The 25,450-nt window shown below is 40.0% G+C and overlaps 1 protein-coding gene across 2 annotated transcripts in view; it reads left to right on the top strand.

Annotated features, from left to right (window-relative positions):
- Window positions 1-516: 516 nt before the first annotated feature.
- Ccdc172 (coiled-coil domain containing 172) overlaps window positions 517-25,450 on the top strand; it is a 55,613-nt gene continuing 30,679 nt past the window's right edge. The window contains exons 1-4 of one of the 2 annotated variants that reach the window (XM_037205764.1): window positions 517-644; window positions 758-843; window positions 16,219-16,335; window positions 17,646-17,811. In XM_037205764.1, the coding sequence (XP_037061659.1) occupies window positions 566-644; window positions 758-843; window positions 16,219-16,335; window positions 17,646-17,811 (448 nt within the window). In that variant the 5' untranslated portion in view covers window positions 517-565. The remainder of the gene's footprint in view (window positions 645-757; window positions 844-16,218; window positions 16,336-17,645; window positions 17,812-25,450) is intronic. The other variant, XM_037205765.1, reaches the window with a different exon arrangement.

Raw genomic sequence — 25,450 nt, 5'->3', positions numbered from 1 at the left:
TAAAGTCAAATGTTTATTACAATATCAATATTTTGACCTACCAAAACTGAAAATATTTTTTTTAGTTAAAAAAAAAAAACAACTCATGCAAAAGCCCCAAAGGTGCCTTTCACATTTAAGCTTTAATTAGCAACCACTTTGGTCTCTGACACACATTGTGCAGATACTGAAGTGTTACTATTACCAAGGCTTGATTACAAAAGGCAATGAATGATTAATTTCGGAGGAGACAAAAAGATCTGCCCTGATTACGAAGGAATGATTAAGGCAGAATCTCAGGCATCGTATGTTTGTAGGAGTCTTTGCTAGCCTCCAAAGATAAGACTTTGCAAAAGTTTATATTTAGAATCACCGGTACTTTGCACTTTACGATACTGTGTCTTGGAGACTGGTCATCATCCCAACTCTAGAAATGGCCCAAACTTTGGAGCCCAGAAGGGCTGCAGAATGGCCCCACGGGGCTCCGGTAGTTAAGTTCTCGCGAGACTAGCGGAGGCCTTCTCCACCTGGGCGTACCTGAGGGAAAGTTCCCGACCCCCTGACCGGGAGCGGAGCAGCCGCCGCGATGAGCCTGGAGTCCTTGTTCCAGCACATCCTCTTCTCGGAGCACCAGGCCGAGGAGAGCCGCAGGGAGCTGCGGGAAGGTCCGGTGGTCCTGCCCTGGGTGGGGAGCGGAGGGCAGGTCCCTGAGGGAGGAGGCTTGGGAAGCCGCTCTAACCCTCCCGGATGGAGACCTGAGTGAGGACTTGTGTTCCAGTGAGGTCAGAAATTACCCGGTGTCGCGGGAAGATTAGGAAAGCAACAGAGCATCTGAGCGAAGAGAAAGTCAAGTTGGAATCCAAGGTACTGATGCACGGGGCGGGCTAATTGTTACTGAGACGGTATCTGGGGTTGCTTTGGGGGAAACTTTACAGTTAACTGCTTATCCTTCCACTAGGAAAATCAGGAATCATACACTGTAGTTCTGTCTTGTCTAATATGTCAAGTTCTGGATCTGGCGATGTCTTTAGTTTTTAGTAGGAAGTGGGTCCAAGGGAGCTCGCCTTAAACAAGGAATTCATCGTCCCTTTCGTGGGGTAGTTACAGTGTGTAAGAGAACACAATGTCATTGAAAGAATAATTGTTCGGTAAGTAGTTAGTACAGCATAGAACGTTTAAGTGCTAAATAATTTAAGTGTGCTATGTGGGTGTAATGGACTGTATGTATCTTTCAGTGAGTCTTGACTTTGTGCTTTTCAGTTCACTACCTCATTTTTGGGCCTGTCTCGTCTAAAAGAATGCTTTTCTCTCTCTCATTCCTCTCTTCCGCTGCATGTGTAAAGTTCTGGCTTTTAAAAAATAGAACCAAGGGAGTCTGATAACTTCAAGAAAGATTTTGAACTATGGGTAGAATTTTGGAGGAGCAAAGAGATGTAGTAGAAGAAACCTTTTGTAGCAAACCCCGGGCCCATTGAGGGAGGACCCTGGACCCCAGCAGAGGGCTGATGTGTACAGTAGAGGAACGTGTTGCTGGATTTGACCGGAGAGGGGCAGTGAAAGTGCTTTGGAGGATCTTTGTCTTGGTCACAAAGATGGGGACCGGGAGTGAAGATGGCGAGACCACACGGGAGGCCTCCCCAGGGTAGAAGGCGTCTGAGAATAGTGTTTCAGCACCCAACGATGAATTAAGCAAACACTGTAATAGGTAATCTGTTCACTTAATTACTCTATTTTTTGCCTATAAAATTTCATTTTATTACATATTAAATATAAATTTATATGTAAATGAAATATAAATTATAAATTTATAAATTATTACTCTTCATTTAGCTTACAGTTGTGAAGAATTTTCAGTTTTCTGTGCATAAAATAATTCTGGAGCCTTCATCACCCAGTGAGCATCCATTCTCCTTTCCCCATCTTGCTCATACAACATAAAGCCCTCCTGTAGCTGGAGTTTTCTCTCCGGTCCCGCCAAGACCCGGCAGTCCAACAGCCCACTTATAAAATAAACACACAGATGCTTACATTATTTACAAACTGTATGGCGTGGCAGGCTTCTTGCTAACTGTTCTTATAGCTTAAATTAACCCAGTTCTATAAATCTACACCTTGCCACGTGGCTCATGGCTTACCAGCGTTTTCACATGCTGCTTGTCATGGCGGTGGCTGCAGTGACTCCCTTACTCAGCCTTCTACTTCCCAGAATTCTCCTCTCTCCTTGTCCCACCTATACTTCCTGCCTAGCCACTGGCCAATCAGTGTTTATTTATACAGAGCTGGTGGAATGGGAACAGGTGAGCAGTGTCATGATGAAACTGTCTTTTTTTTTTTTGGTTTTCGAGACAGGGTTTCTCTGTGTAGCTTTGCGCCTTTCCTGGAACTCACTTTGTAGCCCAGGCTGGCCTCAAACTCACAGAGATCCACCTGCCTCTGCCTCCTGAGTGCTGGGATTAAAGGCGTGCGCGCCCATTGCCCGGCCTGGGCAATATTTTTTAAAGGTCACTTGAATAAGTTTTTGTATAAAGTGCATTTTTCTGGGATTGATGAAGATACTGACCTAACATCAGATAGTAATGTTTTATTTTAAATAAAATGTTTTTTCTTTGTAATGTTTCCTTTTTAAGACAAATTATTATTCTTTGTAATACTTTCTTTGTTAGCTACCTATTTTACCTGAGAATAGAAATATGGTGTTGATATCTACACATACTTACAGAAAATGTCTATTTAATTGTTTGTGCTAGAGAAAACACAGCAAATCTCTAATATTGTTTAAAAGCATTCATTGAAATTACTAATTAATATAGGCTCATAAATGTCCATTGCTTTTTAATCAGCTCATATACATGGGTAATAATATAATTATATCTTACTAATAAAACTAGCATATGAGGGTCATAGTTCATAAAACATTAACTTGTAGTTGAGGTAATTTGATTTATAATTAGAGCCAAGATGTGTATGTATAAAGATTTTAAAGCAGAATTAAGATTGTAATGTAAATGAGTGATGGAAAGAGCTAAAGAAGTAATCATAAATTGATTCTGTTTCTTTTTTCTCAGAGTTAATTATATGTCTGCCAATAACAATGAAAATCTATTTACTTGAATCTATTTGACTTGGTGTTTATTGACCCATTTATCAAACAGAAGCAGCATGAAGAGAAGCTAGCACATAACTTGAATAGAGCAGTAGAGCAGTACTTGAGCTACTGTATATTCATATATTCAAAAACCATTTGGGCATTTATTAAGGAAATTGCTTGTGGTCAAAAATATATTTAGGAAGTGTAGTATTCTTTTTTCCCCTAGTCTGTAGAACCTAGGTAGCATGTAATTAGAACTTGAATGATAGCATTTGCCTTTCAGGGCTGGATGAGACCTTTAAAATAAATGGTTGCAAAAAGCCTCAGATTGTATGAGTGCTTTGTGACTTGGGCAGCTACAGTGTGCCTGGTTAAGCTCGGTAATGTGAAAGCAGAAGGCTAGGAGCGTGCTGGGGTTTGTGTTCATGCTTACGAGTGTGCCTAAAGCTTCCAGCTGTTGATGGAAGGTTTTGTAGTGTGGATGTCAGAGAAGCTAAAATTAGGGCTTAGAGAACTATTGTAGTTTCTTGGAAGCAACCCATTGAGTTTCTTCTATGTAAAAATTGGCATGTAATTATAGCTTGGATAGTTTTTATAAACATCTTATATAAAATCCAATACTGTGCCATACTCATGTGGGAGGGATAAGTGGAGGAAAGGATTAGGCTACATTAGCTTATTTTACATATTCTTCCCTTTTAAACTTGCTGGATAAATATCTTTTTTTACTTTTGTAATTTTGTGATTATAATATAATTACAACATTTTCCCCTTATTCTTTCTCTATCCAAACCATCTCATAAACCTCCCTGCTCTTCTTCAGAAGCATGGCCTACTTTTATATTGCATGCCTGTATGTATATGTACATATATATTCATGAAAATAACCTGCTTGGTCTGAATAATGTTATTTGTTTGTATGCAGAAATATCTTAAAAACAATAAAATAATGTTTCATGAATTTTAAAGAAAATATATTGGAATGAAGTAACAAAATGGCTCCAATTATGTTTTTAATTATAAATGTAGACATTCTGCCATCTAATTGGTAAAGGCAGTCACCCTCTCAGAACTTGAGAAGTCATCTCTTGGTACTGAATTATTAAATCAAGGAAAGAATAAAACCATAAATTATTATTATTTATAATATTAAAATGGAAGTTTTTAGTTGAGGTGATTTGTTTTCTTTTATAACTTGTATATTAAAGAAAATGTTGTATCCTATCCTGCTTATACTTAATTTTATCATTACTTAAATTTACTTAAAAACATGAATGAAAGAAGACTCTTGTAAGCTTAGGGCACAGCAGAAATTCTGCTTAAAGAACATTGGGATGTCACTAACTCGCGGAACTGGAGACCCAACATTTGATTCATGGCTGGCTTCCTCATTCAGTTGTCCTTGCATTGGGCCACTGATAACAAAAACTTTGCCTTGGTGGCTTCACTGAATAGTAAGTAGTCAGTTGCTTTTTGCCCTCCCATGTAGTATAGGTCTGAAAGGGTATTTCCAGGCCGTTTATTAAAGCTGCTTGAGGAAGTCCTAAAGTAGTCGTGTGGTGGTATTGTGTTCCCCAAAATATTGTTCACCCTAATAAACTTATCTGGGGTCAGAGACAGAACAACCACTAGATACAGAGGCTAGAAAATGGTGGCAATCACACCTTTAATCCTAGCATTCCAGAGGCAGAAATCCCTCTGGATCTCTGTGAGTTCAAGGCCACATTGGAAACAGCCAGGCATGGTGACACATGCTTTAATCCCAAGAAGTGATGGCAAAAACACAAAGACACATAAGGTGTGAAGACCAGAAACAAGAAGCATTTGGCTAGTTAAGCTTTTAGGTTTTGAGCAGCACAGTTCAGCTGAGAGCCATTCAGATATGAGGACACAGAGGCTTTCAGTCTGAGGAAAGAAGACCAGCTGAGAAGTTGGCCAGGTGAGGTTAGCTGTGGCTTGTTCTGTCTCTCTGATCTTCCAGTGTTCACCCCAATACTTGACTCTGGGTTTGTTTTATTAATAAAGACTCGTTAAGATTCATGGTACATAGTCGCTGGTTCTGTGTTTGTTTTCACCGTCCTTCCCTGCACCGTGCATCCTTCCTGAGCACTGTTCTGTTCCTAGGCGGTGTTCCTGAAGCTTGGAGGGAGAAGGACCAAAAGTTGCTTCTCCACCATGCAGCCCAGTGTTTAAGTGTTTTAGGAGGAAAGTCCTCAAAAATTTCAACCTGTAACTCAAGTGTTAGAATTTAGTATTCAACATTGGCAGGTGCATCTAGGATTTTGTTGTTGTTTGGTTTTGGAGACAGGATTTAAATCTATAGCTGAGGCTGGCCTTAAAATCTGCTTCCATCCTAGGCTGTCCTTGAGCCCCTGACAACCCACTTGTCTCAGCCTCCTGGGAGTGCCTGAATTATTGGCACCAAACAATTGGAATTGTACTAGTCAAGTAAAATAGTGAGATGTGTGGCTGTCCTTGTGTCCCCACATAGGTACTAATAACTCCTAAGGTCATGGACTTCGCTGTTCAGAGACAGAAGGATGTTTATAGGCTACCTTGCAGGCAGGGATATCCCACCCTCCATCATGTAGATAAGTGATGACCTTTGAACCAGTCAGTGAGGATGGCCCATGTTTCAGAAAAACATTAACTGGTTCATAAGGAAATGAAGAATGTGTGTCAGGGAGGCAACCACAGTGTCTGTGGAAAAGGGTTTAGTGGTAAAGTCAGAATGGCTGTATAGAAGCCCTGCTGCCATTTGAAGTGGATAATGTCTATCATTAATTGTGGATAATATCTATCATTCACTCTTTACACCACATTTGACAGAACATTCTGCAAGATTCTCCCTTGCCCCGAATTATCTTTCAGCTACGGATGAATTTCTCTATGCAAACACCTTTAAAAGCATTTCAGGATATAAAGTGGACTTTTTTCTAAATTGATATTAGTAGCAGTTTGGGATACCTGGAGAAAGCCCACAGATGAACTAATAAAAAGGGAGGAGGGATCAAAGATCAACTTGGTTTTTCTATTACAAGGAATATGGCTTTAGAATCCCAAGTGTCAGGTGTTAGTATGAAGAAAAGAATGCTTAATGACTTGAAAATAATTCATCTTCAAAACATAGGGGCTAAAAAGCAACATGTAGAAGGTATGTAAGTGTGAAAGAACCAAATACACAGAGCACAAGGCTGTCCTCTGAGGGTGTGTAAATATAGTCAGAGCATAATGACATTCATGGGATGATAAATAGCACATCAAGATAGTGATTGTCCCTGTTGGGGTGGCAGATAACTGTAATCAGGGAAGGGTGTACAGGGCACTTAAGCTTATGTAAGGCCCTTTTTAAAACTGAGCTGCTAGGTCACTTTACAAAAAAATACGTTCTTTAAAGTTAGAAAGCAATGATTTATTATCTTTTCACAAGGTTACACTGTGATCATTGATTTTATAACATTTTCATGTCCCCAAAAAGAAATACTACATCTGTTAGCAACCACCCCATACCCTCCTAAGTCCCCAGGGTCCACCAGCCACACATCCTAGTCAATCCATTTCTTTTTCCTCTGGACTTATAGATGGAGGCACCCAGTAGTAACATTTTGTGACTCATCTTTGTCTGTGACAGTGTTTCCAGGCTTATCCATGTAGCATGATAAATGGTATTCAGTTCCCTTTTGTGGGTGAATAATGTTTCTTGTATCTATACACTATTTTTGTGTTCATCAGTGACCCTCAGATTGTTTAGGTGTTTTGAATAACATTGCCATGAATACTTGTGCACACGTGTTTGAGTAAACATATTTTCAAATCTCTTGAGTACTCCATCTAGGAGTGAAATTGGGATTTGGGACCTTTGGGATTGTTGTCTATTTGATTTTTTTTTTCTTCAGAAAATGTGAGATGGTTTTCACAATGACTTTACACTTTTGTGTTTACACCAGTGTGTATGAGTTCTCTGTGTCTGTCCTTGCCAAAACTTGCTACCTTCTATTTCACTGGCTTTTTAAAAAGCTGTGCTCATGGGTCTGTAGTGGTGCCTTATTTTGGATTGTCTTTCTAATTACTTCCTGACACCTGCTGAAGACCCTTCTAGGTGTTTGTTGACTGTTTGGCACACTCATTCCTGGCATGGGCTCCTGATAAATACCATGCATGTGAGGGGTTCTTCTGTGAGGAGGCCTGGCCTCTACAAAGTCATACTTCTTTTTCATGGTCACAGATCTAAAGTGATTACCCTCAAATTAAAGAAAATAGTGTATATGACATTTATTATTGGACTCCCTTTTCTTAGTGCTGTCTTCATGACTATTGGAAAATCCAAAGAATATTTAGAATAACAGTTTAGATTAGACTAGAACAACACACACATTAGCTCTTTTGATGCAGGGGATTGTAAACCATCCAAGTGGCATGCTTAACGGCTTGTGTCCACAGAGTAGAAAATCCGCTCAGCTGTTCCTGATTGTAAAATCCAGAATTCTGCTTCCATCCTTATTTTCAAAAGAAGTGTTCTAAATAAATTGCATAACGTGAAACATCAGAAATGCTTTGAACAGAAAAAAAAAATGATCTCTTGGAACCAAGAGGAAAATACTTAGAAGTAAAAGTGAGTTTTGCCTCAATTTGCAGAAAGTGAGATTGGATTTGAATTTGCAGCCCCATAAGCTACAGCAAAGAAAAATACCCTTTTAGATTTACTTTGTGATTTATGATTTCTTAGAAAATCAGTTAATTATGACTCTCACTTTTCCTAAGCATCTCCAGTCATTCAATAACCATCCACTGTACAACCTCTAAGTCACACTATGATTAGTAAATAAATTACATGGTACCTTATATTTAATTATTTATACATGTGTTTGCATCTGTGTAAACATGTGCATATGTGTGTATGTGCTGTGGAGACCAGAAGAAGCCTGACTTGGGTGCTGGGAATTGAACTGTGGCCCTCTGGAAGAGCAGCAGGTGCTCTGACCAGCCGAGTCATCTCTCCAGCCCTGTGATACCTTTCTTAATAGGGGAATTGGCATTAAACAGCTTCAGTTATATAATGCTGACAGTAAACTCAAGATTTCTGAGGTTCTCATAAAACAGCTTAGAATTAGTTTTAATTTTTCCTATAATTTTTGAAAGAAAGCCTTATGCTTGTCATGAGAATTATCAAAAACTTGGAAATAGGCAAGAGGAACGTGGGTTCTGGGAACTGAAATCAGGTTTACTGCAATAGTATTTACTTTAAGCTCCTGAAACATCTCTCCAGCCCCCCGTATTTATAATTTTTTACATTACTTAATACCTGCCTATTTTCCTCAAATAATTTGCATTTTCTCTTTGTTAAACTTAAGGTTTCCCTATGAATATAAATCTAAAGCAATTTTTGTAGCTGTATAATATTCCAATAAATACTGTGCCATATTTTAGTTAGCTGCTTTTCTACTGAAAGTATTCATTGTTATATTTGTAAATTACTGACATTAACACAGTTGTGATGGTAGTCCTGCACATATATCTCTGTGCACATATTCCACTTGCTTTTAGGATAACACAACTCAAATTGTATCAACAAAGACATTTTTTTTAAACCAAAACATACTTTTAAGACTTTCTCCCAGAAGGATTATTCCAGTGAAAATTGCCAAAACATCATTTATATACTAGAAATTAGTAAGTTTGTTTGTTTGGTTTTTGTTTTTCCGAGGCAGGGTTTCTCTGTGTAACAGCTCTGGCTGTTCTGGGACTTGCTTCATTTGGGACTTGCTTCGTAGACCATGCTGGCCTTGAACTCAGAGAGATCTGCCTAGCTCCGCCTCCCAAGAGCTGGGATTAAAAGTGTGTGCCACCACTGCCCAGCAAGTTTTTATAACATAAGGAAATTGCCTCCTTTATAGTTTCAATTTAAATGTTATTAACTTACAGAGTTTTTAATTTCTTATAGATTCCAGCTTTTTATGCTATACCAATTACCCTTTGTCATTTAAATCTTGGCTTATGGTATATTTTTCTCATCAGCATTTGTAATTTTTATGTTGTTAGAATCTTTGATACTAATTTTAATATTTATTTATGTATTTGCTTTTGGACTCTTTTTAGTCTTGAGAAAACCTGAAAATCCTCTACTGGATTTTAAACAATATATTGTTTTGGTACTGTGAAGGATCCAGTAAGATGAATGTCTGACAGTTCTGTGCAAAAGGTGTAGATGAAGGGATTCTGGTTTGTTTCAGGAATAGCCAGGAAAAACAAAGGGTCAGAGAAGGGGAGAGATCGTGGGAGGCTGGAGAAGGATGGGTGCGCAGACATGCTGGCAGTTTCCTGTGTTGAACCTTTTTTTGCCACAGGAGAGTTACTGTGTCGTAATGGGACAACTGTGATTGAGAAACACACTAGTACCTGTCTTTTAAAATCTAAGGCTAAAAAAGGTGGGTGTGGTGGCTCATGCCTTTAATCTCAGCACTAGGGAGGCAGAGGCAGGTGGAGCTCTGGAAGCTTGAGGCCAGCCGGGTTTACATAGGGAAATCTTGGCCAGCCAAGGCTACATAGTGAACCCTTGTTTCAAAAGAAAAAAAAAAAGAAAGAAAGAAAGAAAAAAGCTGAAGCCTTAATGTCTGGTATAGTCTGCTGTTTGATGCACCCTGGCATTTGAACAATGTTTTGTCCCGGCTTCCATAACCCTAGGCTTTCCCCTCAGTCCTTGTGTGGTTTTAGGAATATGAAATCTGCATGTCTCCCCTTGTGTCTCTTCTGTAAAGTTGCCTTTTGCTTTTGGAAGACCACCTGCCCAGCACAGTGCTGCTTGCTCAGTGCTGAGCTGGTTTTAACAGTGTCATCTGCAGGAAGAGTGACTACTCCTCACTTTGGACCCAATGATCATCTAAAATGCCCTTGTCACTTTCAGTTTCTGGGTTGTGTAGGGAAATATCTGAGGCATGCAGGCAGCAGTGACAGTGGAGAGCAGCAGATGGCAGCTTTGTTGGACTCAGACCCCATCACCAGATAAGTCAGCTTGGTGCCCAGGGGACTAGACAAGGAAGAAGAGGCAGGACTAACAAGGGAGAGGCTACAAAACAGCATTTTCTGACAGAACTTGGCAGTTTGAGTCTAGAATGAAACATTAAGGCTTAATGCAGATATTTTCATTTTCAGTCAGAAGATAGAGATGAGAAAGAGAAAATTGTATTCCTGCCATTGGGAACTCCTCAGCTCTTTCTTTTTTTGCATTCAGTCTTGAGATCCTGGGCAGTTGAGGAGACAGAGTCAATCATTTCTTTAGTTTCTGTTCACTTTAAATTAAATGGCTGGAGCTGCCTAGGGCACATTGGTATGTCAGTTCAAACTTGCTGTGTGTAAGTATTTCTTACAGCATAGTTTGCATTTTAAGGTGGTTTCCCATTGCTCCCTCTTGTCTGTTACCTTGTAACAAAGCAGAGCTAAGGAATCTCCCAGGTAGTCAGTGATTCTGTGAGTGGCCTCTGTTTTTGATCCCCAGTGTAGGCAGGGTTGTGTTAGAAGAGCCACTAAAATGGTCCCATCAGTGACCTGGTGTTCAAGCCACACAGACTTGGAAAGCAGCTTAAGAAAGTAGTTGGGTTAATGGAGAGAGCAGGAAGAATAATTCCCTGCTTCCTGGGGAGAGGCCATGAGAGCTGTTGCCTCTGAAAACAAAACCGGGCAGAAACAACCGCTTGTCCCTTTAGTTCCATAAAGTGTGGAGACGGGTTACTCATCTTCAGTCTCCTCTGCGCCCTGAAACCTTGACCCACTCATGACCTTAGTGCTGTGAAGTAGCATGTTGGAAGTCCATCTTTCCCCTTCCTGATGGCGGGTGACTTTCCACATCTCCCACATTCTCCGTTGTGCTTTTTCCCTCACTTGTTAGGTTTTTAAAAAGTGTGTGTGTGTGTGTGTGTGTGTGTGTGTGAGAGAGAGAGAGAGAGAGAGAGAGAGAGAGAGAGAGAGAGAGAATGCATATGGGAGTGGGGAGGTGTGTGTGTGAGAGAGAGATCATGTGGTTGTGGGCAAGTGTGTGTGTGTGAGTGTGAAAGAGAGAGAGAGAGAGCACGTGGGTGGGAGGTGTGGTGGGTGTGGGTGTGTGGAGGTCAGAGGACAGCTTTGTGCAGTTGGTTTTTCTCCTCCTACCCTGTGGGTTCTGGGAATCAATATGGAAACAAACAGAGGTCAAAAATTTGATTCTAGAGGACACACTATTTGAAGTGCCTTAGTATATTAAGACAGCTGATCGGCCCCTGGCCTGCAGGAGGCGTGCATACCACTCTAGAGTACTTAGTGAAAACATGAGATTCATCTGCATTTTTTTTTTTTTTTGGTACTTTTCAAGACAGGGTTTCTCTGTGCAGTTTTGGCGTCTGTCCTAGCTCTTGCTCTATAGACGAGGCTGGCCTCGAACTCATAGAAATCTGCCTGCCTCTGCCTCCCGAGTGCTGGGATTAAAGGCATGTGCCACCACCACCCGGTGAGATTCATCTGCAATTTTTATTTATTATTTTGGTAACTCAATCCCACAGTTTTTAAACACGATCTCTGTATGGGATACTATAGTGTCACGTGGCTGGACATACTCATGCCTCACCTGTGGGTCTGAAGCATTTCTGCGCAGCTCTGGCTACTATCCACAGTGAGGTTCTGTGTTCTGGACACAGGAGGACCTTGTTTGGTAGTTTTTCTAATTGTCTCTAGAACTTCCATACTCTAACTTTTACTTCTGGGGTGCTGAAGTCCTTCCTATTGCCAGAATTACCTTGAAATAGCTTTAGCATTTCCATTTTATGTCATGATATAGCATGAAGGATGTTGGAAGACCTGGATTTTAGCTCCATACTTGCTCATAATTAATTACACATCCTTTGTAAATAAATCTTAAACTTGTAGACTTTATATTATTGTCATCTGTATAATAATCCTGAAGCAGCCCTGGAGTGTCATGTTCTTACACTAAACAAGTGGAGGAGAAGTTGGGATCCTTCCCCTTTCTTCCCTGTTGCCTTGCATGTGATCCTGAAGTCTGGGAAACACACTTTCTGTTCTGCATTGCAGACACAAGATCCTTCTCATTTGTTACAGTCATACCTTTGGTCATGCAAATTGCACATCTCCATCCTTCTCTGTTGGTGTCTTTCTCATGGTGTGGTGGATGGGAACTGCACTAGGACTGGGTTGGGGCAGCTGTGCTGTGGCCTTATATAAATGGAAGATCATGTTTCTATTTTACTAAAGCTATTTTTTTCTAAATGCCAGTATTTCTAGGACTTAGTAGCTATAATATTTCAAAATGTCTTTGAAGCCAACCCTTTGCCTCTGGAATAGACTGTTCCAGGCTCTTTACTATTCAATATCTTCTGGGACAGAGATTTCACAACCTGTCTCTCACCTTGAGGAAGTTCTTATAACTAATATAAATCTTGCTTTCTGCAATTGCAGTTGAATTTATGTCATTTTTCTTTTCTCTGTAGAGATGAGAACAGCCCCTAAACTGGAGGTGATACATTCTCATGAGGGCCAGTACTGAACACTGTAGAAAAACTGTTTTCAGCCCAGCATCCATTTCACTGACTTTCATTCTGATATTAAATTCATGTCTCAGAAGGTGCCATTTTAAAAGTCCAAATGAAACAAAAATTTCTACCTAATATCAGTGCTTATGAAATCATTTGTTCTTTGAAATAAAATGGGGTATGAAAATTTAAAAGTGAGTTCTGTGGGGAGGAAGGGGGAAATGTCTCTGATCCTGTTTGTAAGAAATCTGTTGACCAGGTAGTGGTGGCACACGCCTTTAATCCCAGCACTTGGGAGGCAGAGGCAGGCAGATTTCTGTGAGTTCCAGGCCAACCTGATGTACCAAACAAGTTCCAGGACAGCCAGGGCTGTACACAAAGAAGCTTTGTCTTTAAAAACAAACAAACAAACAAACAAACTGTTTGCTTTGTCTTTAAAAACAAACAAACAAACAAAAATAAAAAGAAAGAAAGAAAAGTACCAAAACCAATAAAAGGTCCAGCCTGTATTGTTTTCTCCCAGAGTCCATGGAAGAGTCTAACAACCAGCTGAGGATTCTAATCTGAGGGACATTGAATGAATCTAAGCACACTGAATTCTTTAGTCCATTCACTTTATTCTTCTAAATCCATTCTATCTACACAGTTGCTTTTCTGTTCTCATACTTAGCTCCTCTCAGTCCCTTCTGTTGTTCTCTCCTATCTTTCTAGTTCTTTCCATCTTTCTCTCTTCTTGTTCCCCCAAGCATATATGTGTGTGTGTATGTATGTGTATATATATGTACACACACACACACACACACACACACACACACACACACATATCCATTCATTAACAACTTGTTAGTAGAAACTACAAAGTAAACTCTCAGGGACAAGTGTAGCAGGAATCTTAAAATGTTCTTATTAATATAATCAAACCTGGAGCCAGGTATTGGGGTGAATGCTGGAAGGTCAGAGAAGCAAAACAAGCCACAGCTTCCTCATCTCGCCTCACTAATTCCTCAGCTGGTCTTGTTTCCTCAGACTGGAAGCCTCCGAGTCCTCATCCAGGATGAATCTCAGCTGAACTGTGCTGCTCAAAGTCTAAAAGCTTAACCAGCCAAATGCTTCTAGTTTCTGGTCCTCACACCTTATATACCTCTCTACTTTCTACCACCACTCCCTGGGATTAAAAGCTCACTTTCTGGGATTAAAGACATGAGTCACCAAGTTTGGCTGTATCCTTAAACACATGGATTTCTGCCTCTGGAATGCTAGGATTAAAGGCGTGAGTGCCAACATTTTCTAGCCTAAGTATCTAGTGGCTTTTATGTTCTCTGACCCCAGATAAGTTTATTAGGGTACACAATACTTTGGGGGAACACAATACCACCACAGACAAGTATTCTCATAAGAGTCATACTTAGCAAAGACTTGGTCAGCTTCATTGGTGACTGACAACAGCTGCAGGTTGTGAAAAGTTCTGGCTGTCTCTTGCAAGGGCTACAAGGAAAGAAATTAAACCAGTGAGAGATTTAAGGAAAAGGCAAGGAGTATGTGTACTATTTTGTGTGATTAATAATATCCAGACATGGTTAGTCAGTTAACAGCCTTTTTCTGTTAGTCACCTGAATCTCAGGACCTATACATGATTAGTCTACTGAGCTTAAAATCTTGCATTTTAAAAAACTGGTGTAGAAATAAATACAAAGCATTAATTGTTATTTGAATCATAGTGGGGAGGTGCTGGTGGAGGAAGCTTAGGGCAACATAGGTGCTGTTGATCTCTTGAAGGACTGAGATATACCCAGGCCAGACACCTGCACTATCATTTCTGGTTCACTATAATTCTTCTGAAGGGTTTTGATCTAACAAGGCCAGGCACCTGCAATTCCGCTCTGTGAAAGTTCTATGAGGACACTTTGACCAGTATTTACCCTGTCAGTGGCTAAGGATGGAGAGTAAAGTCTCTAAGTGTCTGCAGTCCACATGGAACAGTAGATCTAGTATGAAGCATAATTTAGTGTGTTTCTATTCATAAAAATTGTACAGTTAAATAAGAAAACATCTTATAGACTATTCACAATTATGTGTGCCCATAAGATTGAGATGCAGTCATCAGATTACATGTATACATTTCATGGAAATGCACGGAAATGGGGAGAATCACAGCTGTTATTGCACAAGAAGTTTACAACAAGAGACAGCCAGTTCATTCAAAAGGCAATAATCCCATAATGGTTTGTGTGATGTTTTCCTCAAACAGAACCCTTAGTTCTGACAGGTTGGCCTTCTGAACTCTAGTTGTCACTTGCTGTATATTTCCATGGTCTTTTGCTACCAGCAGCTCTCAATAGAAAAGACAGAAGGAAGGAAGGAAGGAAGGAAGGAAGGAAGGAAGGAAGGAAGGAAGGAAGGAAGGAAGGAAGGAAGGAAGGAAGGAAAGAAGGAAGGAAGGAAGGGAAAGAGAGAAGAGGGGATGGGAGGGGAAGAGGAGAGGGGAAGGGAAGGGAAGGGAGAAGGAAGGGAGGGTAACATGAGTCTTGAAAGGTCTTATTAATAAAAACAAACCTGGAGCCAGGTATTGGGGTGAACGCTGAAAGATCAGAGAAGCAGAACAGCCAGCCACCTCACCTTGCCAATTCCTCAGCTGATCCTGTTTCCTCAGACTGGAAGCCTCTGAGTCCTCATCCAGAATGAATCTCAGCTGAACTGTGCTGCTCAAAAGCCTAAAAGCTTAAAAGCCTCTAGTTCTTGTTTTTCACACCTTATATACCTTTCTGCTTCCTGCCATCACTTCCTGGGATTAAAGGTTCTTGTTACCATGCCTGGCTGTTTCCAGTGTGGCCTTGAACTCACAGAGATCCAGAGGGATTTCTGCCTCTGGAATGCTAGGATTAAAGGCGTGTGTGCCACCACTTTCTGGCCTCTGTATCTAGTGGCTGTTCTGTTCTCTGACCCCAGATAAGTTTATTAGGGTGCACAATATTTTGGGAAACACAATATCACCACAAGAAAGAAAGAAATCTGTTGGCTGAGTGCCTAAAAGGGGCCGGGCTGGATCTCACTCTGTTGGCCCTCAAAACTTATCAGTGCTACCACTGCTATCCAACTGCTGAGTCTCTGAAATTAAGAGACCCCATCTCCCCATAAATAGATAAAATAAGAAGACTGTGTTCTCAAAATACACTTGGGATAGTTCACCAAATTTATGTCTTATTTCATATAGCTATAGTCACAAGACTGGGTTTAGGCTGTAGATTTTATCCTATTTTTCAGTGATTGACTCATTCATTATAAATTGTGAGACAAGAAGCCTGTTCCTTACAGCAAGCTGTCCAGAAGTGGATTTCAGTGTGGATGGTCAGATGCTTCAGTACTTAGCTAAGAACTATGCTGAATGTGGTGAGGAAAATAAATGAACCGTGCCCATGAGGAGCCTGTGGTTGTGCTAGGGAAGGATGCTGTAAACTTACTGCTGTGAGTCACTTTTAACACTGCATACAGGAAGACATTGAATGTAAATTTAATATTGTGTCTGAAGGTTTTACAGAAAAAGTCTTATATATACAATTACATATCTGTTCAATTAACTGAGCCCCTAAAACATGTATTCATTTGTTTCATTCTGATTTCTGTATTTTTCCTTTGAAGGTTCAGCAGTTTTCTGAAAAAACATTCCTTTTAGAGCTTTTGAAAACCCATGAAAATGCCTTAGAGAGACAGTGCAGTGAAATTATGAACCAAAGGGATACACTGCTCCAAGCCTTCGTAAGTCTCTAGCCACCTAGAAACATCGAAGTCAGTAACCATGTCAAAGGCATTTAAATATACACAGCTTTACTTTGAGAAAATTATCTGTACGCATATCAGCTGACAGTACTGTTCAAATAAAAAATACTAAGGGCTGTTTAAATCTGACCGGGAGAGTAATACAGTTTGAAAGAGTTGTGCTGGCAAGGATATGACACAGGAATTATTTGCAGTTCTAATGAGCCTAAGAGAAAGAAGGCTACTGCTTTGATTCACAGTAGTGTTGAGACCTAGTCCTAATGCTCCTGAAAAACAGAGAGGCTTATACTTTTAGGCATACTTATGGGCATGGGTGAAAATGTATTGTTTGTCTTTTTATCTTAAGTCAAAGCCAGCAAGCTGAGTGGTAGTTATGAGTATAGACCAGTTTGGAGACGTGACTAGTCATAAGTCATAAGTTGACATTTCAAAGAAATACATTTGGGCCAGCAAGAGGGCTGAGTGGGTGAAGACGCTTTCCACCAAGTCTGATGACCTTTCAGTCCCCGGAACCAACATGGCGGAAGGGGAGAACTGACTCCTGCGAGTTGTCCTCTGACCTTCACATGTATGCCGTGGCGTGTGCATACCCACACTCACACACACACAATGAGTAAATAAATAAACGGAAAAAGTACATGAGATATAAGTAACAATAAAAAAATACAGCTCATGACATGACCAGCTTCTAAAAGTGATTCCACAGAGTTGGCATGCCAGCCAAAAAAATAATAATACAGAAGAATTATGTTTCTAGTGCTGTCAGGAAATTAGACTTCTGCACTGTCCAAAGGTTTGAATTCATATTTTCATGCCCTGTGGATATTTGATTCACAACATAAAAGCTTATTTAGAACTAACTTTGAAATGATTGCATAATTTGCCTTCAGATAATCAGTTTGTTTTTCCATATAAAGCAGCCATTGTTCCTTTGAGTAAAGGTTGTAATTCTCACATTCACTATTACTCCTCCACCTAATTGTACATTATATTGACAAAGTAGCACATATGATTCTAAAGTAAATTCACAGACACAACCATAATGGGAAATGTCAGAATTTCTACTTCACTAATTCTCCCAGATGTGTAAGGATAAAACTTCCACATGGAAATTGTTGTATGACTGCCTCCATCTTTAAACACACTTTGGTGGTCAGCCCAGCAGGTTTGTGGTGATGCAGGGAACAGAGCTGAGGTTACTTTGGCTGGTAACTCCAAATTGTTGCATTTAAGTCAGTGAAGAATTTGTAACCAGTATGTGTATTTGGTCACTCATTTCTGCTTTTCAGGAGGCCACAAAGAAAAAAGCAACAGAGGAAGAGGAAAAATTTATTAAGGAAATTACAGACTTCAATGATGAGTATGAGATAACCAAGAAAAGAGATATTCTGATGAAAGAAAATATCAAGATGGAAACTGCTGACTTGGAAAAGCAGGCAAATGTTTTGAGAGGAGGTACGGACACGGGCACTTCAATTGTTTGTTGTTAATGAATGTACAGTGCTGTTTGCTTGTTCGCTTGTTTGTTTTTGAGACAGGGTCTCACTATGTAGCACAAACTGCCTTGGAACTTAATGTGTGTTTCAGGCTGGCCTCAGTCTTGGTGTGATCCTTCTGTCCCAGTTCTCTAAGTGTGGAGGTTTGCAGACATGCACCACCATGCGCAGTTACAGTGAGTCATTTTGAATGAATGTATTTTCTGTATTAAGATAAATTCCATTATTACACAGTTAACTCTTATTTAGTGAATGTGTGCTGCCATGGTGAATATAAATTTCAAAATATTCAGAAATACATTGTGAACTGAGTGCTTGATCATCTATCTGACATGAACGGCTGTTTCCTATGTCATGTAACTGTTAGGCACTGTTCTAGGTCCCAGGAATATGAAATTTAAAGGTGTAAGAAACAAATGTATAAGCCATGTGATAAGTTAGAGCTGCTGCTGTGACCTGCATTTTCTCATCAACCCTGTATAGTAGGATTTAAGGGCAGAGAGGGGTAGAGGGTGTCATCTCAGGAATATCTGAATGCATGTTATTGGAATCTGTGATAAGATAATGAATTAAAGCAATTCCCAAAGAGAGGGAGTGAAGGAGCTGTTTAGGAAATGACAGGACTTGAACACACCGAGAAACAGGGACTGTCAAAACACACCTGTTCCCGGCCCCGGAGGCTCTAGTCCAGCAGGAACTTGGGAAGAACTGATGTCTTCCTAATCTCGAGTCTTCCTGTCAGAAAACTAAACATGGGCAGCAGATGGCTCAGCCGCTTAAGGTGCTTGTTACCAAATCTGAGGTCCTGACTCTGATCTCTGGGACCTATGGAACCAACTCTTACAAGATGTCTTTTGACTACCATGTACATGGCACAGTGTGCATGTACCTGCACATACACACATACACGCAGAGAAAAAAACATGAAAAGTATTTCAATTGTCTTGACCTTTGCTTTTACTATTTCTCTAAGTATCACTATATTTTAAGTGGGTTTCCCCATTGAGTTTTCTCATGATTATGGTCTGTCTACAGGTAAAGTACCTTCTTTTACATTCAGATTTCCTAACATCAGCTTGATTTTGTTGTTTCCAGTGTATAACTGTGTATGCTACACCTAGTGATAACTCTCTTGGTTTTCCAATATCCATTCCATCTTTAAAATGTAGTTTTATTGGTGGATGCTTTTAAGAATGCTAATGAATACCAGGAACGACATTAGATAATGTCCCTTCTTTCTTCTAGAGCTTTATTACTAATCATGTCAGACTGAAGATATTTGCGCGCGCTCTCTCTCTCTCTCTCTCTCTCTCTCTCTCTCTCTCTCTCTCTCTCCTTCCATGGCCCCCCTTTCTAGTCAGCTTCCCTTTCTTTAATGATCATGTATTTCCTCCTCTCATTCATTCATTCATTCATTCATTCATTCATTTGCCCTGATCATAGTTTCCTCTTCCTCCTCTCTTCCCAGTTCCTCTTCCCACCTCCCCTCTGCAGCTTCCCTCATCAACTCCTCTCCCCTTTCTATTCAGAAAAGAGCAGGCCTCCCATGGTTATCAACAAAACATGGCATGTCAAATTGCAGTAAGACTAAACACTTCCCCTCCTATTAAGGCTGGACAGGGTAACCTAGTATGAGGAGTAGGGTGCCAAAAGCAAGCAGAAGAGTTAGAGGTAGTCCCTGCTCCCACTGTTAGGAGTCCCATAAGAAGACCAAGCTACACAACTGTCCCATACATGCAGAGGGCCTACGCCAGTTCCATGCAGGCTCCCTGGTTGTTGGTTCAGTCCCTATGAGCCCATGTGAGTTGATTTTGGAGGTTTTCTTATGGTGTCCTTGACCCCTTTGACTCCTACAATCATTCCTCCCCCTCTTCTGCAGGGTTCTCCAAGCTCCACCTAATGTTTGGCTGTGGGGCTCTGCATCTGTTTCCATCAGTTGCTGGATGGAGCCTCTCTAATGACAATTGGGCTAGGCACCATACTATGAGTATAGCAGAATGCTGTTAGGCATCATTACATTGACTTTTTTCCCCTGCCAGTCATGTTTGGTCTCTGGTCATCCAGCCTCTGGGTCCTGGTGCTCCAGACAGTGTCAGGGGTGGGCTCACTCTCATGGCAGGGGTCTCAACCTGGACCAGTCATTGGTTGGCCATTCCCACAATCTCTGCCACTCTTACCCCAGCACATCCCATAGGCAGGACAGGTTGTAGGTTATTTGGCTGGGTTGATTTTCCACTCCCTCCACTGGAAGTCTTGCCTGGTTACAGTTGATGGCCAGTTCAGGCTACAAATACCATCTTTCTAGGAGTCTTAGTTGGGACATACTTGTAGGTTAGGAGTTTCCCTTGCTCTTGGTTTCTACCTCACCCCCAAATGCCCCAGTTTCTAATTTTCTCTTTCAGTACTCTCACCCTGCACTCCCCACACCTGATCCCTCATGTTCCCATCCCCAACCTCTCCCAGACCACCAAAGAAATCTATTTCCCCTTCCGGGGAGATCCAAGCATCCTTTGTTGTTACCTAGCCTTTCTGGGTCTGTGGGTTGTAGCATGGTCCTCGTTTACTTTATAGTTAATGTCCAGTTATGAGTGGGCGCATAACACATTTGTTTTTCTGTGTCTGGGTTACCTCAGTCAGGATGATTTTTTCTTTTTCCTTCCATTTGCCTAGAAATTTCATGATGTCATTGTTTTTAGCAGCGGAGTAATAACATTGTATAAATGTAACACATTTCTTTATCCATTCTTAAGTTGAGGGACATCTTGGTTGTTTCTAGGTTCTGGCTGTTACAAATAAAGCTTCTGTGAACATAGTTGAGCAGGTGTCCTTGTGGTATGATTAAGCATCCTTTGTGTATGTGCCCAAGAGTGCTATAGATGGGTCTTGAGGTAGATTGATTGCACAAGTTTGAACTCCACCAGCAATGGAGGAGTGTTCCCTTACTCCACATCCTTACCAGTATAGGCTGTCACTTGTGTTGTTTATCTTAGCCATTCAAACAGCCATTCAAATGGAAACTCAGAGTCATTTTGATTAGCATTTCCCTGGAGGCTAAGGATGCTGAACATTTCTTTAAGTGTTTCTCTGCCATTTGAGATTCTTCTGTTGAGAATTCTCTGTTTAGATCTGTACCCCATTTTTAAATTGGATTATTTGGTTTTGTGATGTCTAGTTTCTTGAGTTCTTTATATATTTTGGAAGTCAGTCTTCTGTCAGATGTGGGGTTGGTGAAGATTTTTTTTTCCCATTCTGTAGGTTGTCATTTTGTCCTGTTGACAATGTCCTTTGCCTTACAGAAGCTTTTCAGTTTCATGAGGTCCCATTTACTAATTGTCAATCTTAGTGTCAGTACTATTGGTTCTGTTCAGGAAGTTGTCTCCTGTGCCAATGTGTTCAAGGCTGTTTTCTAGTTTCTCTTCTATCAGGTTCAGTGTATCTGTATTTATGTTGGAATCTTTCATCACTTGGACTTGAAGATTGAGCAGGATGATAGATAGGGATCTATTTGCATTTTTCTACATGTTGACATCCAGTTTTAACAGCACCAGTTGTTGAAGATGCTTTCTTTTTTTCAGGTTTAATTTGGTTTCTTTGTCGAAGATCAGGTGTCGACAGGTGTGTGGATTTATTTCTGGGTCTTCAATTTGAATCTATTGATCCACCTGTCAGTTTTTTGTTGTTGTTGTTGTTTTGTTTTTTGTTTATTCAAGACAAGGTTTCCCTGTGTAGCTTTGTGCCTTTCCTGGAACTCATTTGGTAGCCCAGGCTGGCCTGGAACTCACAGAGATCCCCCTGGGATTAAAGGCATGTGCCACCACCGACTGGCCGCCTGTTAGTTTTTTATGCAAATATCATGTGGGTTTTATTGCTGTAGTTCTGGATTAGAGCTTGAAATCAGGGATGGTGATACCTCCAGAAGTTCCTTTATTGTACAGGATTGTTTTGGCTGTCCTGGGTTTTTTGTTTTTCCATATGAAGTTGAGTATTGTTCTTTCAAGGTCTGTAAAGAATTGTGTTGGGATTTTGATGGGGATTGCATTGAATCTGTAGATAGCTTTTGGTAAGATTGCCATTTTTACTATGTTAATCTTACCTATCCATGAGCATGGGAGATCTTTCCATCTTCTGATATCTTCTCCAATTTCTTTCTTCAAAGACTTGAAGTTCTTGTCATACAGGTCTTTCACTTGCTTGGTTAGAGTTACTCCAAGATATTTTTTATTATTTGTGGCTATTGTGAAGGGTGTTGTTTCCCTGCTTTCTTTCTCAGCCAGTTCGTTGATTGTGTATAGGATGGCTACTGTTTTTTTTTTTTTTTTTTTTAGTTAATCTTGTATCCTGCCACTTTGCTAATGGTGTTTATCAGCTGTAGGAGTTCCCTGGTAGAATTTTGGGGGTCGCTTATGTATTCTATCAACCATCTGCAAGTAAAGATACTTTGACTTCTTCCTTTCCAATTTCTATCCCCTTGATCTCCTTGAGTTGTCTTATTGCTAGCTAGAAATTCAAGTCCTATACTGAATAGATATGGAGAGAGTGGATAGCCTTGTCTTGTTCCTGATTTTAGTGGAATTTCTTTGAGTTTCTCTCTATTTACTTTGATGTTGGCTGTATGCATGCTGTAAATTGCCTTCATTATGTTTGTTTTTTTCCTTATATCTCTAATATTTTTATGATGAACAGGTGTTGGCTTTTGTCAAAGGCTTTTTTGGCATCTAATGAGATGATTTTGCATTTTTTCTTTCAGTTGTTTATATGGTGGATTACATTGACAGATTTATCATATGTTGATCCATCTCTGTATCTCAGGCATCCTGCTTGATCATGGTGGATGATATTTTTGATACATTCCTGAATTGTTTTGCAGGTATTTTATTTGAGTATTTTTGCATCAATATTCATGAGGAATACTGGTCTATAATTCTCTTTCTTTGTTAGAGTGTGGTTTTGGTATCAGAGTCATTCTGGCCTCATAAATGAATTTGGTAATATTCCTTCTGTTTATATTTTGTGGAATAATTTGAGGAGCATTGGTACTAGCTCTTATTTGAAAGTCTGGTAGAATTCTGTGCTAAAACCATCTGGCTCTGGGATTTTTTTGGGTGGGAGTATTTTAATGACTATTTCTATTTCCTTGATGGTTATAGGTCTATTTAAATTGTTTATTTCATCTTAATTTAACTTTGGTAGCTGGTATCTATCAAGAAATTTGTCCATTTCTTTAAAATTTTCTGATTTTGTGGAGTGCAGATTTTTGAAGTATGATGTAATGATTCTCTGTGTCTGTTACTATGTCCCCCCTTTTCATTTCTGATTTTGTTAATTTGGATATTCTCTCTCTGCCTTTTGGTTAGTTTGGATAAGGGTTTGTCTATCTTGCTGATTTTCTCAAAGAACCAACTCTTTGTTTTATTGATTCTTTGCATTGTTCTCTTTTACTGATGTCAGCCCTCAGTGTGATTATGTCCCGCCATCTACTTCTCTAGGGTGCATTTGCTTTTTTTTTGCTCTAGAGATTTCGGGTGTGCTGTTGCTAGTATAAGATCTCTCTAAATTGTTTATGAAGATACTTAGTACTGTGGACTTTGTATGTAGCACTGCTTTCATTGTGTCCCATAAGTTTTGTTTCATTGTGCTTTCATTCTCATTGAGTTCTAGGAAGCCTTTAATATCTTTCTTTTTTTTTTAAATTCCTTGTCACTGTAGTCATTTAGTAGGGAGTCATTCAATTTTTATGACTTTGTAGGCTTTCTGCTGTTTCTGCTGTTGTTGAAATTCAGCTTTATCCCATGGTGGTCTGATAAGATGCAGGGGGTAATTTCAGTTTTCTTTTATCTGTTGAGACTGACTTTGTGACCAAGTATGTGGTCACTTTTAGAAAATGTTCTTTCAGGGCTGAGAAGAAAGTATATTCTTTTGTGTTTGTGTGAAATGTTTTGTAGAAATCTGCTAGATCCATTTGGTTCGTAACATCTGTTAGTTCCAGTATTTATCTGTTAGTTTTTGTCTGGATTATCTGCCCATTGGTGAGAGTGTGATATTGAAGCCTCCTATCAATGTGTGAGGGTCAGTGTCTGACTTTAGCTCTAGTAATGTTTATTTTATGCACTTGGGTGCCTTGTGCTTAGGGCATAGATGTTCAGAATTGAGACTCCATTTTGGTTGATTTTTCCTTTGATGAGTATGTAGTATTTTTTTCCCATCTCTTTTGATTAGTTTTGGTTAGAAGTCTATTTTGTTAGATACTAGAATTGCTACACCAGCTTGCTTCTTGGGTCCATTTGCTTGGAATATCTTTTTCTAACTCTTTACTCTGAGATAATATCTGTTTTTGATGTTGAAGTGTGTTTCTTGTATGCATCAAAAGGATGGATCCTGTTTTCACATCCATTATGTTAGCTCACTAATTTTTATTGGTGAATTTAATCCATTAATACTGAGAATATTAATAACCAATGATTGTTAATTCCTGTTATTTTGGTGGTGGTGGTGGTGGTGGTGGTGGTGGCAGTGTGTGTGTGTGTGTGTGTGTGTGTGTCCCTTCTTTTGATTTTGCTGGTATGAGATTATTTATTTCCTGTGTTTTCATGGGTGTAGTTAACCTCCTTAGGTTGGGATATTAACTAATATCCTTAGTTTTCCTTCTAGCACCTTCTGTAGGGCTAGATTGTGGCTAGATGCTGTTATAATTTGACTTTGTCATGGAACATCTTATTTTCTCCATGTATAGTGATTGAAAGTTTTTCTGGGTATAGTATTCTGGCCTGGCATCTATGGTCTCTTAGAGTCTGGAAGACATCTTACCAGGCCCTTCTGGCCTTTTGAGTCTCGATTGAGAAGTCAGTGTAATCTAATAAGTCTGCCATTGTATGTTTTTGGCCTTTTCCCCTTGCAGCTTTTAATATTTTCTTTGTTCTGTATTTTTAGTGTTTTGATTATTATGTGGCCGGGTGACATTTGTGGTGGTATTGTGTTCCCCATAATATTGTGTACCTTAATAAACTTATCTGGAGTCAGAGAACAGAATAGCCACTAAATACTTAGGTTAGGCAGTGGTAGCACACACCTTTAATCCTAGCATTCCAGAGGCAGAAATCCATGTGTTCAAGGATATAGCCAAGCATGGTGACTCACGCCTTTAATCCCAGGGAGTGGTGGTAGAAAGCAGAAAGGTATATAAGTCGTGAGGACCAGAAACTAGAAGCATTTGGCTGGTTAAGCTTTCAGGCTTTGGAGCAGCAGTTTCAGCTGAGATTCATTCTGGATGAGGACTCAGACTTCCAGTCTGGAGTAACAGGATCAGCTGAGGATCTGGCGAGGTGAGGTAGCTGTGGCTTATTCTGGTTCTCTTATCTTCCAGCTTCACCCCAATAACTGGCCTCAGGTTTGTTTTATTAATAAGACTCTTTAAGACTCATGCTACAGACTTTCTTTTCTTTTCCAATCTATTTTTTCTGTAAACTTTGTGAACCTTTATTGGCATCTCCTTCTTTAGGCTAGGAAAGTTTTCTTCTATGATTTTGTTAAAAATATTTTCTGCAAAACAGCTGTCCTCAGTGCATGAGCCGGCTTTTTGGAACCTAGTGCCTAGGCTGAGA

This window comes from Peromyscus leucopus, chromosome 1 (genome assembly GCF_004664715.2).
Source record: "Peromyscus leucopus breed LL Stock chromosome 1, UCI_PerLeu_2.1, whole genome shotgun sequence".
Lineage (NCBI taxonomy): Eukaryota > Metazoa > Chordata > Mammalia > Rodentia > Cricetidae > Peromyscus > Peromyscus leucopus.
The sequence above is the reverse complement of the archived record's forward strand: the minus strand, read 5'-3'. Positions and strand labels throughout refer to the sequence as shown.